The following is a 19,543-nucleotide window of genomic DNA, read 5'->3' as shown; positions in this document are numbered from 1 at the left end:
TGGTTTGATGGCTTCTGTAGAGATGTCGATGCAAGACCTAGCGAATTCGAGCTAATGATAGCCTTTAAACCTTCTTATTATGATGAATATTATAAAATCCAAATTAAATATTAGATTTTTTATTTAATATAGAAAATCTGATATAATTTTGTTTATTTGAATTATTATTTTTAAACATATTTAATCACAAATTTTTTCCTATGCTGAACATCATTCGAAATTTCTCATCTGCAAACACAAATTTGAACCTTGTGGGACCCCATGATGCCGCTTCGACAAAAATAATTTAAATTAAATGTATTTTTCTAAAGCAAAGATTGTCCCGAGGGGACACCAAATGTAAAAACCCCTGCTTGGTTATGGCTTTGACAAACACCTAATTCTTATACTAATTAGCTGCTCGACATTTTGTCAAACATTTTGCAAGCAAACTTGCATCCTTTGAAATGCTGGATGATGCTATTTTGCTGGAATATTAACTAAGGATTTTCAGAGTCAATGCAATTCCAGATAGGATTAATTTCTACAACTCATCAAATTATAAGCTTAGCATACATCACTCCACTTTAAGAGGATTTAAGATTTATGAAAAGCAAGGCCGAGTGCGAATGCTAGCACATTACAATTGCTTATAACAATAAACAGAGATGCAGATATTCAATGATTACAAAGTAGTGAAAAACGTGGTATAGCTGTTGTGTTTCAGATAATAGAATGACTCCAAATGCTGTTGCAGATTACATGCAGCTCCCACGACGATGCAGAAATATCCCACACTAGAGTGCATATATCAGACAGAAGGTAGGCAGCCAAGAAATGGCACAGAGTTCTCACATTATAGCTGCCCAAAACTCAGATGAATCACGTCACAAGTAGAAGAGTAATGGTGTGCAACTGCAGATGATTAAGTGCCCCAACAACAGTCAACAGCCACGTCTAGAATGCAGATTTAAACACCCAGTCTGGGTGCAATTAATTACAGCCCTGTAGGATAAATTTTGCACTCCGAATATGCACCTCAATCCTCTAAAATAATCGCCCAAAATTGCTTAATGCCACAACACTAAAATACTGAATAGATGCTTGAATATGCAGATGTTTCAACAGCAAATTTGCAGTGAATAAACACTCGATGGGAACAAATATACTTGACACTAGATTATAACGATAAAATTTAGAGACAAAATTTTCTTTGCAATTGCATATGAAATGTATGATCTCCAGCAAAAACCAAATACCCAGGTTTGGGAACATTAAATCAGAATTGCAATTTACTAGCAATCAGAAATTGCAGTTACCAATCTCTCCCAAAATAAGAGTGCCCTCTCAGCCCTAGTTGATATAGTAAGAGAAGACACTTAATATTTATTCAGCAGACAATTGCTCCTCAGCTACAGTGGATACAAAAAGAGGAAGCACGGGGATCAATCCCTCAGACCAAAGTCTCAAATTTGAATTACTGTACTTCAGTTGTAGATTCAAGGGACAACGTAGAATTCAGACCCTTATACTTCAGCAAGGGCATCACAATTCAGAACCTTAGGTAAAGCCACAAAGGCTACAAAAGCAAATAAATTATCCAAGCGTGCTTTTCCCAATGAAATGAGCTCCTATTTGTAATCCTTTGTTGGCCAAAGTTTCCTAAAAAACTCCACTTCAAAAATTGTGGAAGTTTCCCAAAAGAACTCAACACTAGAGACTTTCCAATACACTTTTTAGAAATATCTCTTAATGTCATTATTATAATAACATAAATATTATTATAATAATGCAACTTAATAATTAATGAATAAATAAGAGCTCATGCAATTATTAATCTTATTTACTATAGGCGACGACCGACTGCCAAAGCCACCCACTGCACTGCCAAAAATAGACTTACTAAAAATAGTAAGTCCACAACTAGGACCCCCAAAACACCTTGTCAACTCACGAGGGCTGCTATGATGAGCTGTGATGACCCTCTCTAATAGGGTTCCAAAAAATTCAATTCTGAACTGTAGAATCAAGTCAAGTGCTTGGCATACAATTGTTTAGTGGTCAATTTCACCAAATTGATTGACGTAAACCAATGAAACAGAACAGTACCAACAAAATTTAGGGAAACTGATTTTACCCTCCAGAACTAGTCTGTTACACTTATTACAATTGCAATATACGTTTAACGGCTAAAGAACAACAACGTCTAATATATATAAACATTTTTGCACTTAATTGTTTATTTCAATGACAACCAAATTAATATTAATAAAACCTGAAATTGCCGCTTCAATTGGCTGTCACAAGTATGAAGTCGGAATAGCACCCCGTTCCCTGTCTGTTCTCAAACTTCCATCCGCCTTTGGCAGATGATCTGGCTAGACTGAATCGGAATGATCTCTGATTAATTCCGCAGCTTGTAACCGTGTCCTGTCGGCAGTATCTCGCGTTCCAGCGGAATGGTGTATAATTCGTCCTCACATTCGATACTGACGCCTGCAGCTACAACGGCATCCTCCAATCGTTTTTGTGTAGTTTTCTTCTTCTTAGACAGGTGACGAAAATATATAGGAATGGTAGTGCTCGAATTGCACATAAAATACTGTCCAAATAATTAATTCCGATTCCACATTTGGAGTCTAGCTGGACATTCTGAAAACCCAAACTGAGTGCATGTAGACCTTATTCGAATTTGCTTGTTTTGGATATATTCAAAGCTGGATGAAACTTCTCACTCCTTTGCAAGTTTTGAACCCTTAAAATCAATTTCCAGATTAATCCATCATGAAATAGCTGAACGCCATCTCCAATGAGCAGCCCTTCGGAAGATATCTCACCTCCTCAGTTATGCGGATCTGAGAGAGTTTTCGTTCTCAAAGACCTAATGGAAATTCGCAGACGGAAGACCACAAATTGCTCCAATATGATAAGTAGTAGAATCCACAAAATCGCTTGTTCAAATGGGTGCCCCCTGCCCTCTATTTATTTACTTTTTTAAGAAATCACTGGAAGCTTCTAGAAGATCTCTTATTATAATGCACTTTATTATTAATTAACTTTATAAAATTAAATAAATAACTTTATAAAATTAAAAGTGCAATCTCAATTCGACATTAGAACAAATAGGCCCCACTTATTGGATTATAACTCTCCGAGAGCAAAAATGTATCTTCCAGCAACAGAATGACTCTCTCTCCAAAATCATTTGCCTACGAGAGTCAATGATAGGCAAATCTACGGTAGAAGTCATGTCGCTAGAAAGGGGACATGACAGTCCGCCCTTCCTGAAATTGCTTGTCCTCAAGCAATCTCAAAGCTGGATGCTGCAAAATTGTTTCGTTTTTCCAAGTCGCATCTTCAACTGGTAGATCTCTCCATTTAACCAAATATTCTCTGCTCACCCTTCTGCGGAGCTGCTTTTCCCTGCTTTCCAAAATGAAGTCCGGTACTAAGATCAATTTCCCTTCTTCATCCAAGGGAGGTAATACCGTAGAAGGTACCACATTCTGTCCCAATGCTTTTTTGAGGCGTGACACATGGAACACATTGTACACTTCGCTATCTGCTGGAAGCTCAAGCTCATAAGCCAATTCCCCTATTCGCTTGGTGATCTTGAAAGGCCCATAATACCTAGGCTTAAGCTTCTCTGACCCACTCTTTTTGAGAGTAGATTGTCGAAATGGCTGAAGCATGAGGTAACCATGTCACCAACCTCAAAGCTCCTCTCTGTCCTCTTTTGATCTGCATACTGCTTATACTGATTCTGTGCCCGAGCTATGTTATCCCGGAGAGCGTTAATAATGTCCTTACTCTCGTGAATCAAATCCCTGGCACGTGGAACCCGAACATCACCCATTAGCAAGTCAATAAAGCTCGGTGCATCATACCCATATAACGCTCGGAAAGGTGTCATCTGAATAGGCATGTGGAAAGTGGTGTTATAACAATATTCACACAAATAAATCCATCTTACCCATGCCTTCTGCTGATCAGCCACGTAATTCCTCAAGTAGCCTTCCACCCATTTGTTCACTATTTCCGTCTGTCCATCAGTCTGCGGGTGATAACTGGTATTGAGGGTGAGCTCAGTGCTACATAATCGGAACACCTCCTGCCAAAAATGACTCAAGAATCTACTATCCCTGTCGCTTACAACACTTTGGGGTATCCCATGTAACCTGAAAATCTCTTTGAAGAATACCTCAGCTACCCGTACTGCTGTGTAAGTAGTGGTGATGGGAAAGAAGTGAGCATACTTCGTTAGTCTATCCACCACCACATAAATGTAATCGCATCCCCTGAGCCTTGGGCAACCTTGTAATGAAATCCACGGATATGCATTCCCACTTTTGATCTGGAATGGGAAGTGGCTGAAGGAGTCCTGCTGGGAAGATGTGCTCTTGTTTATTCTGCTGACAAACGGGACACTCATGAACATACTGCAACACATCCGTCTTGAGTTCTTTCCATGTAAACCGTTCTCGTACCTATCTATATGTTTTAAAGTACCCGGGATGACCAGCTATAGGTGAATCATGAAGAGCCCTCATAATAGCCTGCTTCATCTTGGATCCTGGGATTAAAAATATCCTGTTCTTGTAAATAATCAATTCATTCACAAGTGTATACCTGGTATCATCAATTGTCCCGTCAACTATCCCAGATGCCCAAGAATTTCTAGCATACTCTGGAACAATTAAATGCTTCCAATCCTTAGAGATCTCAATCATTGCACTAAGATGTGGCCTGCATGACAAGGCGTCCGCTACCACATTCTGAGTCCCCCTGACGTATGATATAGCAAAGTCGTATGCCTGCAGCTTACTCACCCATTTCTGGTGTCTATCATTGAGATCTCTCTGTCCAAGGAAATGTCTCAAACTGTTGTGGTCAGTTTTTATACAAAACTTACCACCTACTAGATACTGCCTGAATTTAGCTAATGCGTGCATGATAGCTAACATCTCCTTATCGTAAATGCTGAATGATCTCTCTGGCCCACGGAATTTCCTACTCTCATATGCAATAAAATGTTTGTCCTGCATCAAAACAGCCCTAATACCATCTCCTGAGGCATCACACTGGAGTTCAAATGGCTTCGAGAAATCGGGCAATGCTAGTACCGGACATGAAATCATGATCTCCTTAAATCTGTCAAAACAAGCTTGTGCCTTTGCTGTCCAAACAAAAGCTCCCTTTTTTAGCAAATCTGTCATAGGAGCCGCATGTCGCGAATATCCACAAACAAATCTGCAATAGAAGCCACATAAACCAAGGAATCCTCTCAGCTGGGTCAGGTTCTCAGGAATAGGCCACTTCACAATAGCACGAATCTTATCAGGATCCATCCGTACTCCTTCGCTACTGATAATATGACCTAAGTATAATAACTCGGTCATACCCAAATCACATTTGGACTCTTTGGCATACAAGGACTCTGCCTGCAAGGTATTCAATACTGTCTCTAAATGCTCCATATGCTCACGCCATGTCCGACTGTATACCAAGATATCATCAAAGAAAACCAACACAAACTTCCTCAGCTGATGATGGAAGACCTTATTCATGGTGGACTGGAAAGTAGCTGGTGCACTGGTCAACCCGAATGGCATCACTACAAATTCAAAGTGCCCACAATGACATCTGAAGGCAGTCTTCTCTATGTCCTGTTCTCTGACTCTAATTTGGTGGTAACCGGATCTCAAGTCTATCTTACTAAAGTAGCATGCCCCATGTAGTTCATCTATCAGCTCATCAATCCGTGGAATAGGATATCTATTCTTAATGGTTTTCTTATTCAGCACCCTGTAATCTATGCACATCCGAAGTGAACCATCTTTTTTCTTTACCAAAACTATTGAAGAAGCAAAAGGAGACTTACTAGGTCTAATGTGTCCCATTGCGAGAAGCTCCTTGATGGTTTTCTCTATTTCATCCTTGAGCCTCTTTGGATGCCTGTATGGAGTAATCATAACTGGTTTAGCACCTTCTTCTAACTCAATGATGTGCTCAATCCCTCTATCAGGTGGTGTACCGGGTGGAATATCGCTGAATACCTTACTATACTTCTTCCTCAATATCTGGATGTCTGGATGATATTCTGTCTTTTGTTGTTCCTCCTTTGTGGGTATGAGAGTACACATGGCTGCCCATTCAATATCATTATGCCTCACCAATCTTTCCAATCGCCTGAGAGAAATGGTTCGAATGTCACTATTCCTGATAGCTCTCAACACATGTTGCTTCCCATCTACCTCAAACTTGATCTCCATGTCCTTGAGGCGGAAAGTGACCTCACCCAATAAACGTAACCATGTCATACCCAAAACGATATCCAAGTCGCCCATATTGACCACATGGTAATCTGCTTTGAACTCATAATTATTTAGGCATAAAGGCATGTCTCTAACCATTCTATTACACTTAAGAGTGTATCCATCAGCAACCTGTACTCGGAGACCCTCAAACTCCTCTGTCTTAATACCACGGCGCTCAACCAAACGTGCATCAATGAAGTTGTGTGTAGCACCTGTATCAACCAATGTGATCACCTTCTGTCCTGCTAGAACACCACGTAACCTAAAGGATCCCTCCTGCTGAATACTAGACAAACGCCCCTGCTGTAAATGTAACTCAGTTTCCTCTTTTTGCTCTGAATTTCCTGTTTCTCCCTCAGGCTCTGAATCATTGTGATCATCCTCATTTTCTGTACTGTCGGAATCTGACCCTTCGTAATATGCCCACATAACTCTATTGGCCTTTCCCTTAGGTCTCAAAGGACAATCATGGTCCCTGTCATATGGGCCTTTGCAATAGAAGCATAGTTTCTTCCTGCGCAAGTCGTTTAATGCTTTTGCATCCAGGGGTGTAGTAGATTTTCCTTTGGTATCAATGCTCTTCTCTTTATTCTTATCAAACTTCTTATTGTCTTTGAAAGAAGCAGTACTCCTAGAATTGAACTTGCTAGAAGGTGCTATAAGCGCCATACTCCGTGCTTTCCTCATAGCTTCCTGAAGTGTTGGTGGGTCAAATGCCTTGATCCACCCTTTTGAGGGGTTCGGACAATCCTTCTGTGAACAAGATAATCAACCGTCTCTCAAACACATCCTGTACCATAACTGACAACCTCTGAAATTCACTAATATAAACCTCCAAACTGCCTGATTGTCTCAACTATGCGAGGTCGCGAAAATAAATCTCTGGATCCTTCTTATCAAAACGCTCAACCAATCTATCCACAAAGTCCTGGTAAGATGTCACCTGATTGTGTTGCAAAGTAACCATCCCGTGTGACCACCAATCATGAGCCGCGCCTTCCAAATGCAAGGTGGCGTACCTGATGGCATCTATCTCAGACATAGGCCTTAATGCTAGGAAGGTGTCCAACTTATGAATCCATGCTTGTGCTGTCATCTGGCCACTTCCATCGAAAGATGGTAAAGTAAGTTTGCCAACAGCTCGCTGCAACTCGCTATCATGACCTCCTCTAGGCCTCCTGTTCTGACGGCTACTCCTCATATGCTCTCTCCTTTGGTTCAGATAGCGATCAAAGTTCAATAGTTCACGCACATGTGGTGGTAATGCCTGCCATTTTGCAGTAGCAGCTCTGAGATCATCCTGAAAATCATCCGGCAAGTCATCTTCTCCTAACTCCCGAGCCTCCTCCCTTAGGAAGGTGGGACGAGTAGGCCTGTTTGCTGTCCATGATCTGCGCCTAGGAGCACCCTGTAAGCCTGCCACACTTCTATTGTCATGATCAGGCGTACCTCTACCATGTTCCTGAATCCTGGGTGGAACAACTCTCTCCATTATGGTAGTCAATGCTTGTAATGACTGGGCTATTTCTTGCTGTCTGGTAGTCATGATTCTGTAGAACTCTTTGGTCTCATCATCATCAATTCTAGGTGGACTCTGCGACTGTCTCTCACCCATAACTGTTGCTCTTCTACGTGTATAATACCTGGGATAAGGTTGCATAAGATATTTTTACCCAACAGGATGGCAAGAACACTGCTTTGATACCACTGTGATGACCCTCTCTAATAGGGTTCCAAAAAAATCAATTCTGAACTGTAGAATCAAGTCAAGTGCTTGGCATACACTTGTTTAGTGGTCAATTTCACCAAATTGATTGACGTAAACCAATGAAACAGAACAGTACCAACAAAATTCAGGGAAATTGATTTTACCCTCCAGAACTGGTCTGTTACACTTATTACAATTGCAATATACGTTTAACGGCTAAAGAACAACAGCGTCTGATATATATAAACATTTTTGCACTTAATTGTTTATTTCAATGACAACCAAATTAATATTAATAAAACCTGAAATCGCCGCTTCAATTGGCTGTCACAAGTATGAAGTCGGAATAGCACCCCGTTCCCTGTCTGTTCTCAAACTTCCATCCGCCTTTGGCAGACGATTTGGCTAGATTGAATCGGAATGATCTCTGATTAATTCCGCAACTTGTAACCATGTCCTGTCGGCAGTATCTCGCGTTCCAGCGGAATGGTGTATAATTCGTCCTCACATTCGATACTGACGCCTGTAGCTACAACGGCATCCTCCAATCGTTTTTGTGTAGTTTTCTTCTTCTCAGACAGGTGACGAAAATATATAGGAATGGCAGTGCTCGAATTGCACATAAAATACTGTCCAAATAATTAATTCGATTCCACATTTGGAGTCTAGCTGGACATTCTGAAAATCCAAACTGAGTGCATGTAGACCTTATTCGAATTTGCTTGTTTTGGATATATTCAAAGCTGGATGAAACTTCTCACTCTTTCGCAAGTTTTGAACCCTTAAAATCAATTTCCAGATTAATCCATCATGAAATAGCTGAACACCATCTCCAATGAGCAGCCCTTCGGAAGATATTTCACCTCCTCAGTTATGTGGATCTGAGAGAGTTTTCGTTCTCAAAGACCTAATGGAAATTTGCAGACGGAAGACCACAAATTGCTCCAATATGATAAGTAGTAGAATCCACAAAATCGCTTGTTCAAATGGGTGCCCCCTGCCCTCTATTTATTTACTTTTTTAAGAAATCACTGGAAGCTTCTAGAACATCTCTTATTATAATGCACTTTATTATTAATTAACTTTATAAAATTAAATAAATAACTTTATAAAATTAAAAGTGCAATCTCAATTCGACATTAGAACAAATAGGCCCCACTTACTGGATTATAACTCTCCGAGAGCAAAAATGTATCTTCCGGTAACAGAATGACTCTCTCCAAAATCATTTGCCTACGAGAGTCAATGATAGGCAAATCTACGGTAGAAGTCATGTCGCTAGAAAGGGGACATGACATGAGCTAACTCCATCAACTGCATAGACTTGCCAAAAACGGGGACATTACAATCCTCCCTCCTCGAAATTGCTTGCCCTTAAGCAATCCGACACATACAAAACACCAGGATCCCATAAGAAGCAAGTGATGTCCTTGTCCTCACTAAACCAACTGAATGCCAATACCATCATCAAAACCAATAACATGACCTGCAACATAGCACTGAATACCTGTGTTGGTGATATAAAAGTCGAAACATCACTATTAGACAAATCCACAGGAGATCTCAACACACTCTCCTTCATTATACCTACCTAGTCATCTTGCAGACAATCAAGCTTAGGCTCAGACCAACTCTGTCCCTGATGTAAATTCTGAACATGTGAGTCAAATACCAAACTATAAATACTCATCATAGTATAAACTCTATCATTAGTATGATCGTCTTTTTCGACATCCTCATGTTGCTGTACTCATCCTCAATCACATCAATGTAAACCCATATACGATGATTCGCTGCTCCCTTTAGCCTCAAGGCACAAGTATGACATTTAAAGAAACCAATAGCAAAGCTGACGCCTCCTTAAATCCTCTCTAGATAAGATGAGATAAAATTATTAATGTCCAACAAAAGACCACAAAAGGTCTATGGGACCGAGAGTTTACAACCAGACAGCTGACAACCGCAGGAGCAACAAATGGTGTCCGAGAAAATCGAAAAACAAGAAACAAGAAGAGAGAGGCCAAGGCAAAGACTAGGAGTCCTTCATTGGCAAAAAGAAATCAGTCACAAAAGGATAAGACTTCGAGTGTACATGAGCCCTGAACTGTCTCTGTGAACTCGTGGAGGAGTGTCACTGACGTAAGAAACCACTGCGGGGTCTGATAGATTTGGAATGACTAGTAGAACTGGTAGAACTAGATGGCCTTTTCACACACAATAAAGGAGATAAGGGTGCGAAAAAGTGATATAGCCAAAATTCTTCAACTAATTAACAGAAACATAAGAGAGAAAGAACACAAAAATAAATATTAAAACTCCAAATTATTCTTTATTCATCTTCCCAATTCTCTTCCCCTACAATAAGAGGAAACACAAATTTTAAATACAAATCCAAAATTTTACCATTTTTGGCAATTTTTCCACAAAATTGTTTTTTTGTAATTTTTGGTAATTTTTAAAAATAACTCAAAAAAAGCTGATTTTTTTTTTCATGAAGCTTCCTAAAACTAAGATAAGATGAACTGCCAACTAACATTCGAAATTGGAAGTAATATTTTGAGGTTATTAATAAAAATCAACTTTCTAAAAACTAAGAGATTAAAATTAAAAAAAAAAAACTACTAAAAGATCATGGATTAGAAAGCTACTAAAAGCTTTTGCATTAGATGATGCAACCAAAATTCCTCAACTAATTAATAGAAACATAAGAGAGAAAGAACACAAAAATAAATATTAAAACTCCAATTATTCTTTATTCATCTTCCCAATTCTCTTCTCCTACAGTGAGAGGAAATACAAATTTAAATACAAATCTAAAATTACCCTTTTTGGCATTTTTTCCATAAATTTTTTTTTTGCTATTTTTGGTAATTTTTAAAAACAATTCAAAAAAAGCTGATTTTTTTTTTTCGTGAAGCTTCCTAAATATGAGATAAGATGCACTGCTGACTAACATTCAAAATCAGAAGTAATATTTTGAGGTTATTAATAAAAATCGACTTTCTACAAACTAAGAAAAACATTAAAAGCTTTTAAAAAAAATACTAAAAGATCATGGATTAGTAAGCCACAAAAAGCTCCTGCATCGAAAAAAGGCAATAATAAGTTGATCAGAGGTATGTCGGTGAGGAAGTAGTAACTGTAAAATACCATCGCGGAGCAAAGTGGCCTCCTATAGATAGAGTGCTAGACAAAACTGGTCACAATAATTGAAAAAAGCTGAAAGAGGAAAAAAATTCCCGGAAGAGACAATAAAATCTCCCTTTGATCTCATAAAAGATAGGGCAACGAAAAATAAAGTGAGTTTTCCTCTCAACCTCAGCTAAAGTACACAAATTGCAGATCCGTTCTCTGTCAATATGATGGTCGGTCTGAGGATGAAGATGGTGAGAACCAACTTTGGAAGACCCCAGAGAGATACCCAGGGCATGACACCACCGTCGAGAAAGGTAATTAGGACAGACAATATTCCCATCATTGATCTCCAAAAAGTGCTCTGCATAGAAGGCCATCCTCAAATGTAAGCTACCATGAGAGTTAGTCTAGGTAGTGATAATATACTGTTTGTAATATCAAGTCTGAGATGCTCATTTAACTCCTGTTGAGAGGGGAGGAGATGAGCAGGGGCATTCAACAAGAACTAATAAGGAGGGAGACGATCAATATCAATCCCAATCGAGCTCAACAAAGAAGAAGCTTGTGCATATCAGCAATGAGCACGAGAGCTAGTATCATAATTCGTAGTAGCAACAAAAGAACAATACGCTAGGTAGGAATATCTATGACGTTCACCAACCAAATCTGCAAAACCACGTAGGTGACGAAGGAACCAAATCAGATCAAATATGGCTGCAAGACTGAAGGGATGAGCACCAAACTCAACAAGAATGATACTATGAAGAGTGAACCTTTGACATCAAATGATGCACCGTAAAAGTAATGTTTGAACCCGTTTGAACAAGGCCTAGTTAGAACCAAGGAGAGAAGGCCCCCAAACCATCGAGCCATAAAGAACAGTCGGTCGAACAAGGGAGTCCAAGAGGGATAACTTGGACGAGGTATCTTGGAAATGGTGTGTGAAACACTGTTTCTCAAGCAGAGCAAGAGAACCCATACCCTTACTAACTCTGGACTGTATCGCTGGTCTCATACTGAAGTGGGGCCCAAATAACTTCACTCCCAGATACATATAAGAAGAAGTAATCTCAATCTCCTGTCCTTGAAAAAATAAGTGAAGATTAGAAGTCTTTAAGCAATTAAAGATCATAACCTAAGTCTTACCCAAGTTAACCGCAAGCTATTTTTGAACACAAAAGGAAGCCAAACTATCTAGAAGCCTCTGGAGAAGAAGCAAGAACCACATCATTCGCGAAAAGAAGAATGGAGATCAAAACCTGGTGTAAGTAGCAACTGTCACATAGGAGTGAAGACTTGAAAAGGAAATCTTCAAGCTCATCAATATACAAACTGAACAAAGTGGGAGAGAGGACAGCCTTGTTTAACCCCAATGGTGCTATGGATTGGAACTGAGAATCCATCAAGAGTCCTGAATCTATCCACCATAGTTTCATATAATCTAATGATAGTAGTTAGTAACATCTCTGAAATCCCAATCACCCGAAGCCTCTGAAATAAAGCCATCCTAGGAATAGATCAAAAGCCTTGCAAAAATCAACAAAGTAGCAGTAAACTTTTTCCACTCTTTGTCTAGCCTCCTCAATAATAGCCTGTAAAGTGAAAATGTGATCCATGGTCTGGCAGTCAGTCCGGAAACCAGCCTGTCCTCTAGCTCTACAACCTTTCCTGTCAAATTGTCTAGAAGTGTCATTAGATCTCCCCACTGACTTGCCCTTGTCCTCAACAACTGGCGAGGACTCCTCATCATCAGGCGGAAGAGCAAAAGATTTCAAAGCAACCTTGCTTCCAGAAGAGGACTCCAAGTCTCGTGCCTTCCTCATTGCTACCTATAGAGAAGATGGGTGCAATGACTTCATGCATCCACGGAGTGGCTCAGTCAATCCCTCCATAAATAACATCACTTGTTTGCACTCCGAAATATCATAAACCATGACTGAAAGATTTTGGAACTCACTGATGTAACTCTCCAATCCACCAGACTGCTTCAGCTAAGCCAACTCACGGAAGTACACCTCTGGATCCTTCGTATTAAATCTCTTGATCAAACGATCCACAAACTCATGATAGGAAGTGATCTGATCATGTCGCAAAGAAACTAACCCATGGTATCACCAGTCATGGGCAACTCCGTTTAGATGCAACACTCCAAATCTGATAACGTCCACTTTTGACATAGGACGCAAATCCAGAAATGTGTCAGCTTATGAATCCAAGCTTGAGCTGTAATTCTCGTGGTACCATCAAAGTGTTCCAACATCATGTTACTGGCAACTTGTTGTAACTTAGTTTGTTGAGGTTGTTGTCTCTCAGGTGTTGACCTTGCTTTGGAATGCTCTCGTTTTTGGGTCAGGATCCTATCAAAATTCAAATGATCTTTAATAGCCTGTGGTAAAGCATCCCACTCCGCAAAGTGTTCCACCATGTCATCAGCAAAAGGAGCGGCTTTAGACTCAATACTGACCGCATCCACCTCAGGTCTCAGAAACGTGGGCCTCTGCGGCCTATCATGAGTGCCAGTATGCATGCCATCTTTGTCAGCTAATCTACCATGGTCCTCGACTGAAGCCCAATTGACATCTCTGAACCTATCACCATCTCGGGTTCTATCCTCGACTCGAGATCTATGAAAACCAACAAAAACATCTCCAACTCTCTCCCTACTCTGTTCGTGGGGGAGTGCTATTTGTTGCAGAGTGTTAGACAACTGCTGTAGTACACCTGTCATCTACTATTGTTCGGCTGCTAGGTTCCTAAATGTTTGCATAGGCTCTCTGTCAATGTCAACATCTCTAACTCTTGACCTGCCTGAACCACTTGGACTACCAACAGGAGAAAACTGTATCTCATGTTCACCTTCCCTAGGTGGATTGGTATGTCCTCTTCGGGTATAGTGCATACCTGGCACAAATCTCCTTTCATTAACCATGATACAAGATAATGGATCAAATACTAACTGCAATTCTAACCAAGCACCGGCCATTGTCAATGACTTGGAGCCCAATTCCTATAGGCTGGCAGGAAACCGCTCTGATACTACTATAAAAACCCCTTCTTGGTTATGGCTTTGACAAACACCCAATTCTTATACTAATCAGTTGCTTGACATTTCGTCAAACATTTTGCGAGCAAACTTGAATCCTTTAAAATGTTGGATGATGCTATTTTGCTGGAATGTTAATTAAGGATTTTCAGAGTTAATGCAATTCCAGATAGGATTAATTTCTTCAACTCATCAAATTATAAGCTTAGCTTCTATTTATCTAAATTATTGTGTATTTGATGTTAATTGACTAAAATATGCATGAAAATATCTTTATATCCTTAAGAAATCTTTGAGTTTCATGGGTTTTTGATTTTTCGAGTCCTTGCTAAGTCCTAGCCGAGTCCGAGTCCAAGTCCGAGCCCAATTTTGACTCTCCGAGTCAGGGGGGAGTCCGAGTCCTGTAACACTGATTGTTATACCACATACTACGACGGCATTGTTTTGGAGGGACTGAACTTCATAGCATTGTCATTGTTTTATTACTTGGAATTCTCTTAAAACAATAGTCATCTTTTGCTCTCAAATTTGCTAATCATTGTGATGAATAGTCATACCAATTATAGCACCAAAATATGCCCTTTTCTCTTTCAATTATCCTTGTATGAATAGGCATGTGTCTCTTTGCAAGGATTCATTCTTTGGCTTTCAAATTCCCATAATTGTACACAGGTTCATGCTAGGCCATGAAATTGCTACGTTTGACCTTGGTTTCAAGGTTACAGAAACATGTCTGCTCCATACATGTGTTTGCATATTTTATCCTTTTCACCTTATGAGGGACACTTTAAAAATTGATTTACATATTTTTTAGAAACTCAGTTATCATCCTTACTGCCATGCCTAATGTTGTGTGATATAAGTTTCAATTGAAAACCCATCTTTACCCATGCAGGTTTCCTCAACTTCATAATTTATACACACATCCTGCATTCTTTAGGGCATGGAAATACAGTTTTGTGATGGATGGTGAACCTATGGTCCTCACCATATGGCAAGGATGAAATCTGTTCATAAACCCCCTTTGAACAATCCAAACCCATACTTCATAAACCTTCTTCATTTGACCTGTACAGGTATGACAAAACAACATAGGCATGGACTGATTCATGACTTTCCTTCTGAAGATCAGGTGTAGCCAATTGAGAGACTAGCTGTTTCTTTTATTAGGGTTGTGGTGGAGATAGAAAATGATTGCTTGATGTTTTATTTATTTAAGCATCAACTTGTGTTGGGTCACATTTTACCGTGGACTCTTAAATGTAATGAAATATGCTTTAATTCTGAAAGCAAATTACTAAATTCATATCCTTACGTGATAACGCTTTGTTGCTATATGTATGTAACAAATGCAAATAATAAAATCATCTTCGTATGATAATTCGTAGCTTTTATGTTTTTGCAGTTCTTACAATCTACACATCTGCTAATATTTGAATTAATAAACTTTCTGACCAGCTGTATTAAAATATTAAAAATATTTGTATCTGAGCATGCCATTAGTTTCCTATTCTGGGATGCATACTGGGTACTGGTACACGTACCCAAGGATCGGGTACTTAGTGGAGAGCATCATAGCTAAGAACCTTGATTAAATTTTTTGATTTTTGTTTATATACAAGCTTGCTGTTTATCAAGCTTAATTCAATATGTAATCAGTATGAAGCTTTGAAACAATACTGATTAACATAAAAAATTATCACTGATCAAGTTAGAAGTTTTTCATTTGCAATATCACATTGTTATATGATTTATGATCTTCTTGTTCATATTTAAAATTTGCCTTCTCTATTATGCATCTGGAGATTTAGCATATAAAATTTTTACAAACATATTGCAAATCTGAATCTGAAAACAATACACTAGTATAGATATCTTAAATAAATCTATCTAAAGAAATGCCGACAGATATCCAATACAAACTAATTATAATTTAATTTACTACATTTAAAATTATTTATATTTTCTTTATCTCTATTTATTTAGTTTTTACCAAGGTCACCGGGAGACGGGGAGACTTTGAGGTCTCCGGTACTGGTACTGGTACCGGTACGGCAATTTTTCAAATAGGAGACGGGGGTACTTGGAGACGGCAATTTTTTTTTTTTTTTTTTAAAATAAATTTTTAATAGTTTAAACTTAAAAGAGTCTAATACTAAAAGTAAATACAAAATTTCAAAATTTCAAAATAGTAATACCGTAAGACTAAAAGACTAAAGTAAATAATAAATTAATAATACTAGTGTTGTCACATTAAAAATTAAAATATATTCATAGAGTCAAACTGTCAAAAATATAATAATAATAAGCGGTCAGATACAGAAGTACATTACTGAAATAGATTTTAAAACCTGACAAATTGGCATTGCTACAAAAAATTTGTGAAAATTATTGAATTATTCAACATTGATGCATGCATAGAGACACACTTAGGATTTCTATTTTCTAACTAAGAGTTAGGATTGCTTAGTTTAAAAGGGAGTAAATCATTTTGTAATAGTGTTTTTTTTCCAGTTACACAGATTCAACTAACAAAGATTCCTATATTGGTACTAGGATATTGCCAACAGCAGATAAACAGGTACGAATAACAAATACGACTTATACATCAAACTGAAACATGATATCCTCTTGAAAAAACAGAAATATGGGACCAAATACATTCATGTTAACATACATTAAACCTCTAGTCCATCACTGTTATCGCTGAGTCTTTATCAGCAAATAGATGCTTGGTTTTCATGAGGAATAATACTATTATCAAGCATTTGCATATCAGATTTCTGTAACATACGTAATACTATCTTCTAATGCACTAACAACAGTTTTTGCACCCTAATTCCTCAGCCGCATAAATTTATGTGATTTGGGATCTTTACTGCAATCCTGTACAGCTTCCAATATGTTGTCTTAGACTTGTATCGTGTTCCTGTAGGTGACGTACATCACCAAGCAATTTTTACGGAATTCATATAGTACCTTAGATTTTTGCATTAAAAACATTTAAATGAGGGCTAAAATATATAAAATTATTTAATATTATATTTTACATTTATATTTTATCAGGAGACTTCGAGGAGACTTCACTTTTTGGATTAGGAGACGGGGAGACTTCAGGAGACTTCGTCATGAAGTCTCCAACCTTTTTTGAGGTCTCCGGAGACGCGAAAAGTCTCCGAGACGCGTCTCGGTCTCCGAGACGCCACTTTTAGGGGGGAGACGGGTCTCCTGGTAACCATGGTTTTTACTAACTTAAGCTTTTTATTTTAATTTCTTAAAAAATGGATGATTTATATCTCCAAATATTATAATTTAAATGGATATTTTATGTGGTATTTATTAAATTATTTTTAAAAGTATATTCTATTTATAATAAGATTTAAACTTTTGACATGTAGATTGTCAAATTTAACCTAGAAGAATAAAAGTTAACATTAACAGGTTCACATCATCCCACTCCCCCCTTCTCTCGTTGTAGAATGCCCGTCAGCATTAATTACATCTGCAGACCCAATCACTGTTCTTGTTTTGAAAACTCATTATGACTCATATTTTCAGATTTTCTATAAATATTAAATTATATTAAAAAAATTCACATACCTAAGTACTCCCTTCTCCTATTTTGGAAAATAGCTGTACCCATACCCATTCTTATATACCCAAAGAACCCAAGTGGCCCCATCCCCAGCAACCCTGTTATTTTTCATTTGATTTTTCTTGCTGCAGTGCTGTTTTTCTGCATGGTATGTTAAATTAAGAGAGCAAGCATAATCATGCATCAGCCAAAACAACAATTGAACTGTTGTAAATATTCCCATGCTTCTGTGTCTGCATTTCAATCTGGGGATGTGAAAAAACAAGAAAGTTGGTTAGTACTGCTATAATTTTATCTACAAACTATAACTGAGCTCAGTATCTGGGAATATCTACCAAACTTGATCCATTGAATTATCGATCTTACTCAAGTCTTTATAATTGTGTCCTTTCCATGGCATAAAATGTGAATAATTTCCATTTCTACCATCTGTATATGGAGTGATTAATAATTGACAAAAGGCATGGAGAAGAAAAAGCAGAGGGTTGTTTTGGTTCGATAAATGTTGGTTGTGTAAATAATTCTTTTGTCAATTCACTTCATCAGATACAGAGAGGCAGTTGCCCAGTTAAATAAGATATTTTGTAACTACCATCTTGTTAATATTGTTGACTTCATCTTATAACTTTGTTGGATCACTTATATGAACAATAGTTACAGATGTATCATGTATGTTTTCAATTCATAATATGAATACAAATTTTTAACCTTAAGTGTGAAGTTTCATAGCTGCAGGTAAATTTATTCAATATTTGGCTGTCTCATTTTCCAAATATTATATTTTTGGTGATGTGGTTTGTGGCTGTAGGTGTAACATTACAATTATCTGAAGATCCTTCTTTGGCTGAAGAAGTATACAAGAAGGCACTTTCTCTTGCTGCTTCTGAACAAGCACACAGTGTGCTTTCAAATTTAGGAAATCTTTATCGGCAACAGCAACGATTTGATGATGCTCATCAAGCATTTGCAAAAGCACTGGAAATATGCCCTAGTTATGCACTTGCATGCAACAATCTTGGGCTATTGTACATTGCAGAGGGTCAATGGCAAAAGGCAGTTTCTTGTTTTAACCAGGCTCTTCTTGCAGACCCTCTTCTGGATGCTGCAAAGTCAAATAAGATGAAAGCAATAGCCCTTTCACCGTGTTGCATGGATGCTGACTTTCCTACATCACCATCAGTTTTGTATTCACCAGAGACACCACTGGACCTTCCACCATCTTCCACTGATGCTGTTCGAGTTCGGGATTGTGTACCCACTGAGGAGAGTGCTGTTGTTTGACATGAATGCACTGAGGATGATCACTTTCTCTAGTTGTATCAATAAAAAGGAATAACTCCTCTTAACACTGAACTGTTAAGCAGTGAGGGTGTGTACACAAGGTATTCATTATTTCATATATTATCCAAAGTCACACTTGTATATTGGCTACTTTCCATTCCTCTATTAGAAACACCCCAAATTAAGGGGCACACAAATGTCACATACAACAAAATAGTTGGAAACAGAAAAATTTTCTGGAATGAAATATTTTGCTCAACTATTGTTGGTCAATATCATCATACTTACACATATGTTATGTCTTTGAAAAATAATCAATGATTCCTGAGAAACATTACCAACACAGTTGGATTCGGCAATAGACTACCAATCTTTTCTAGAAAACTTATGGTAGTATAAAAACAGTAATAGTTATGCATGTCTACCTCTACATGAGTTTTAGGATACGAGGTAGAAAGCCAGAAAGGGACATAGCTACTCCAGTT

General features: G+C 38.2%; 1 protein-coding gene across 1 annotated transcript in view; it reads left to right on the top strand.

The window, feature by feature from the left end:
- The window catches only part of LOC149567726 (tetratricopeptide repeat (TPR)-containing protein), a 217,655-nt gene extending 198,338 nt beyond the window's left edge, over positions 1–19,317 (top strand). Inside the window, exon 11 of the mRNA XM_089820990.1 lies at positions 18,586–19,317. Within this exon, the coding sequence (XP_089677116.1) occupies positions 18,586–19,058 (473 nt within the window). The 3' untranslated portion in view covers positions 19,059–19,317. The remainder of the gene's footprint in view (positions 1–18,585) is intronic.
- The last annotated feature ends 226 nt before the right edge of the window (positions 19,318–19,543 follow it).

Source organism: Cupressus sempervirens, chromosome 3, assembly GCF_028749045.1.
Source record: "Cupressus sempervirens isolate cs-2001-9-10 chromosome 3, ASM2874904v1, whole genome shotgun sequence".
Classification (NCBI taxonomy): Eukaryota; Viridiplantae; Streptophyta; class Pinopsida; order Cupressales; family Cupressaceae; genus Cupressus; species Cupressus sempervirens.
The sequence above is the reverse complement of the archived record's forward strand: the minus strand, read 5'-3'. Positions and strand labels throughout refer to the sequence as shown.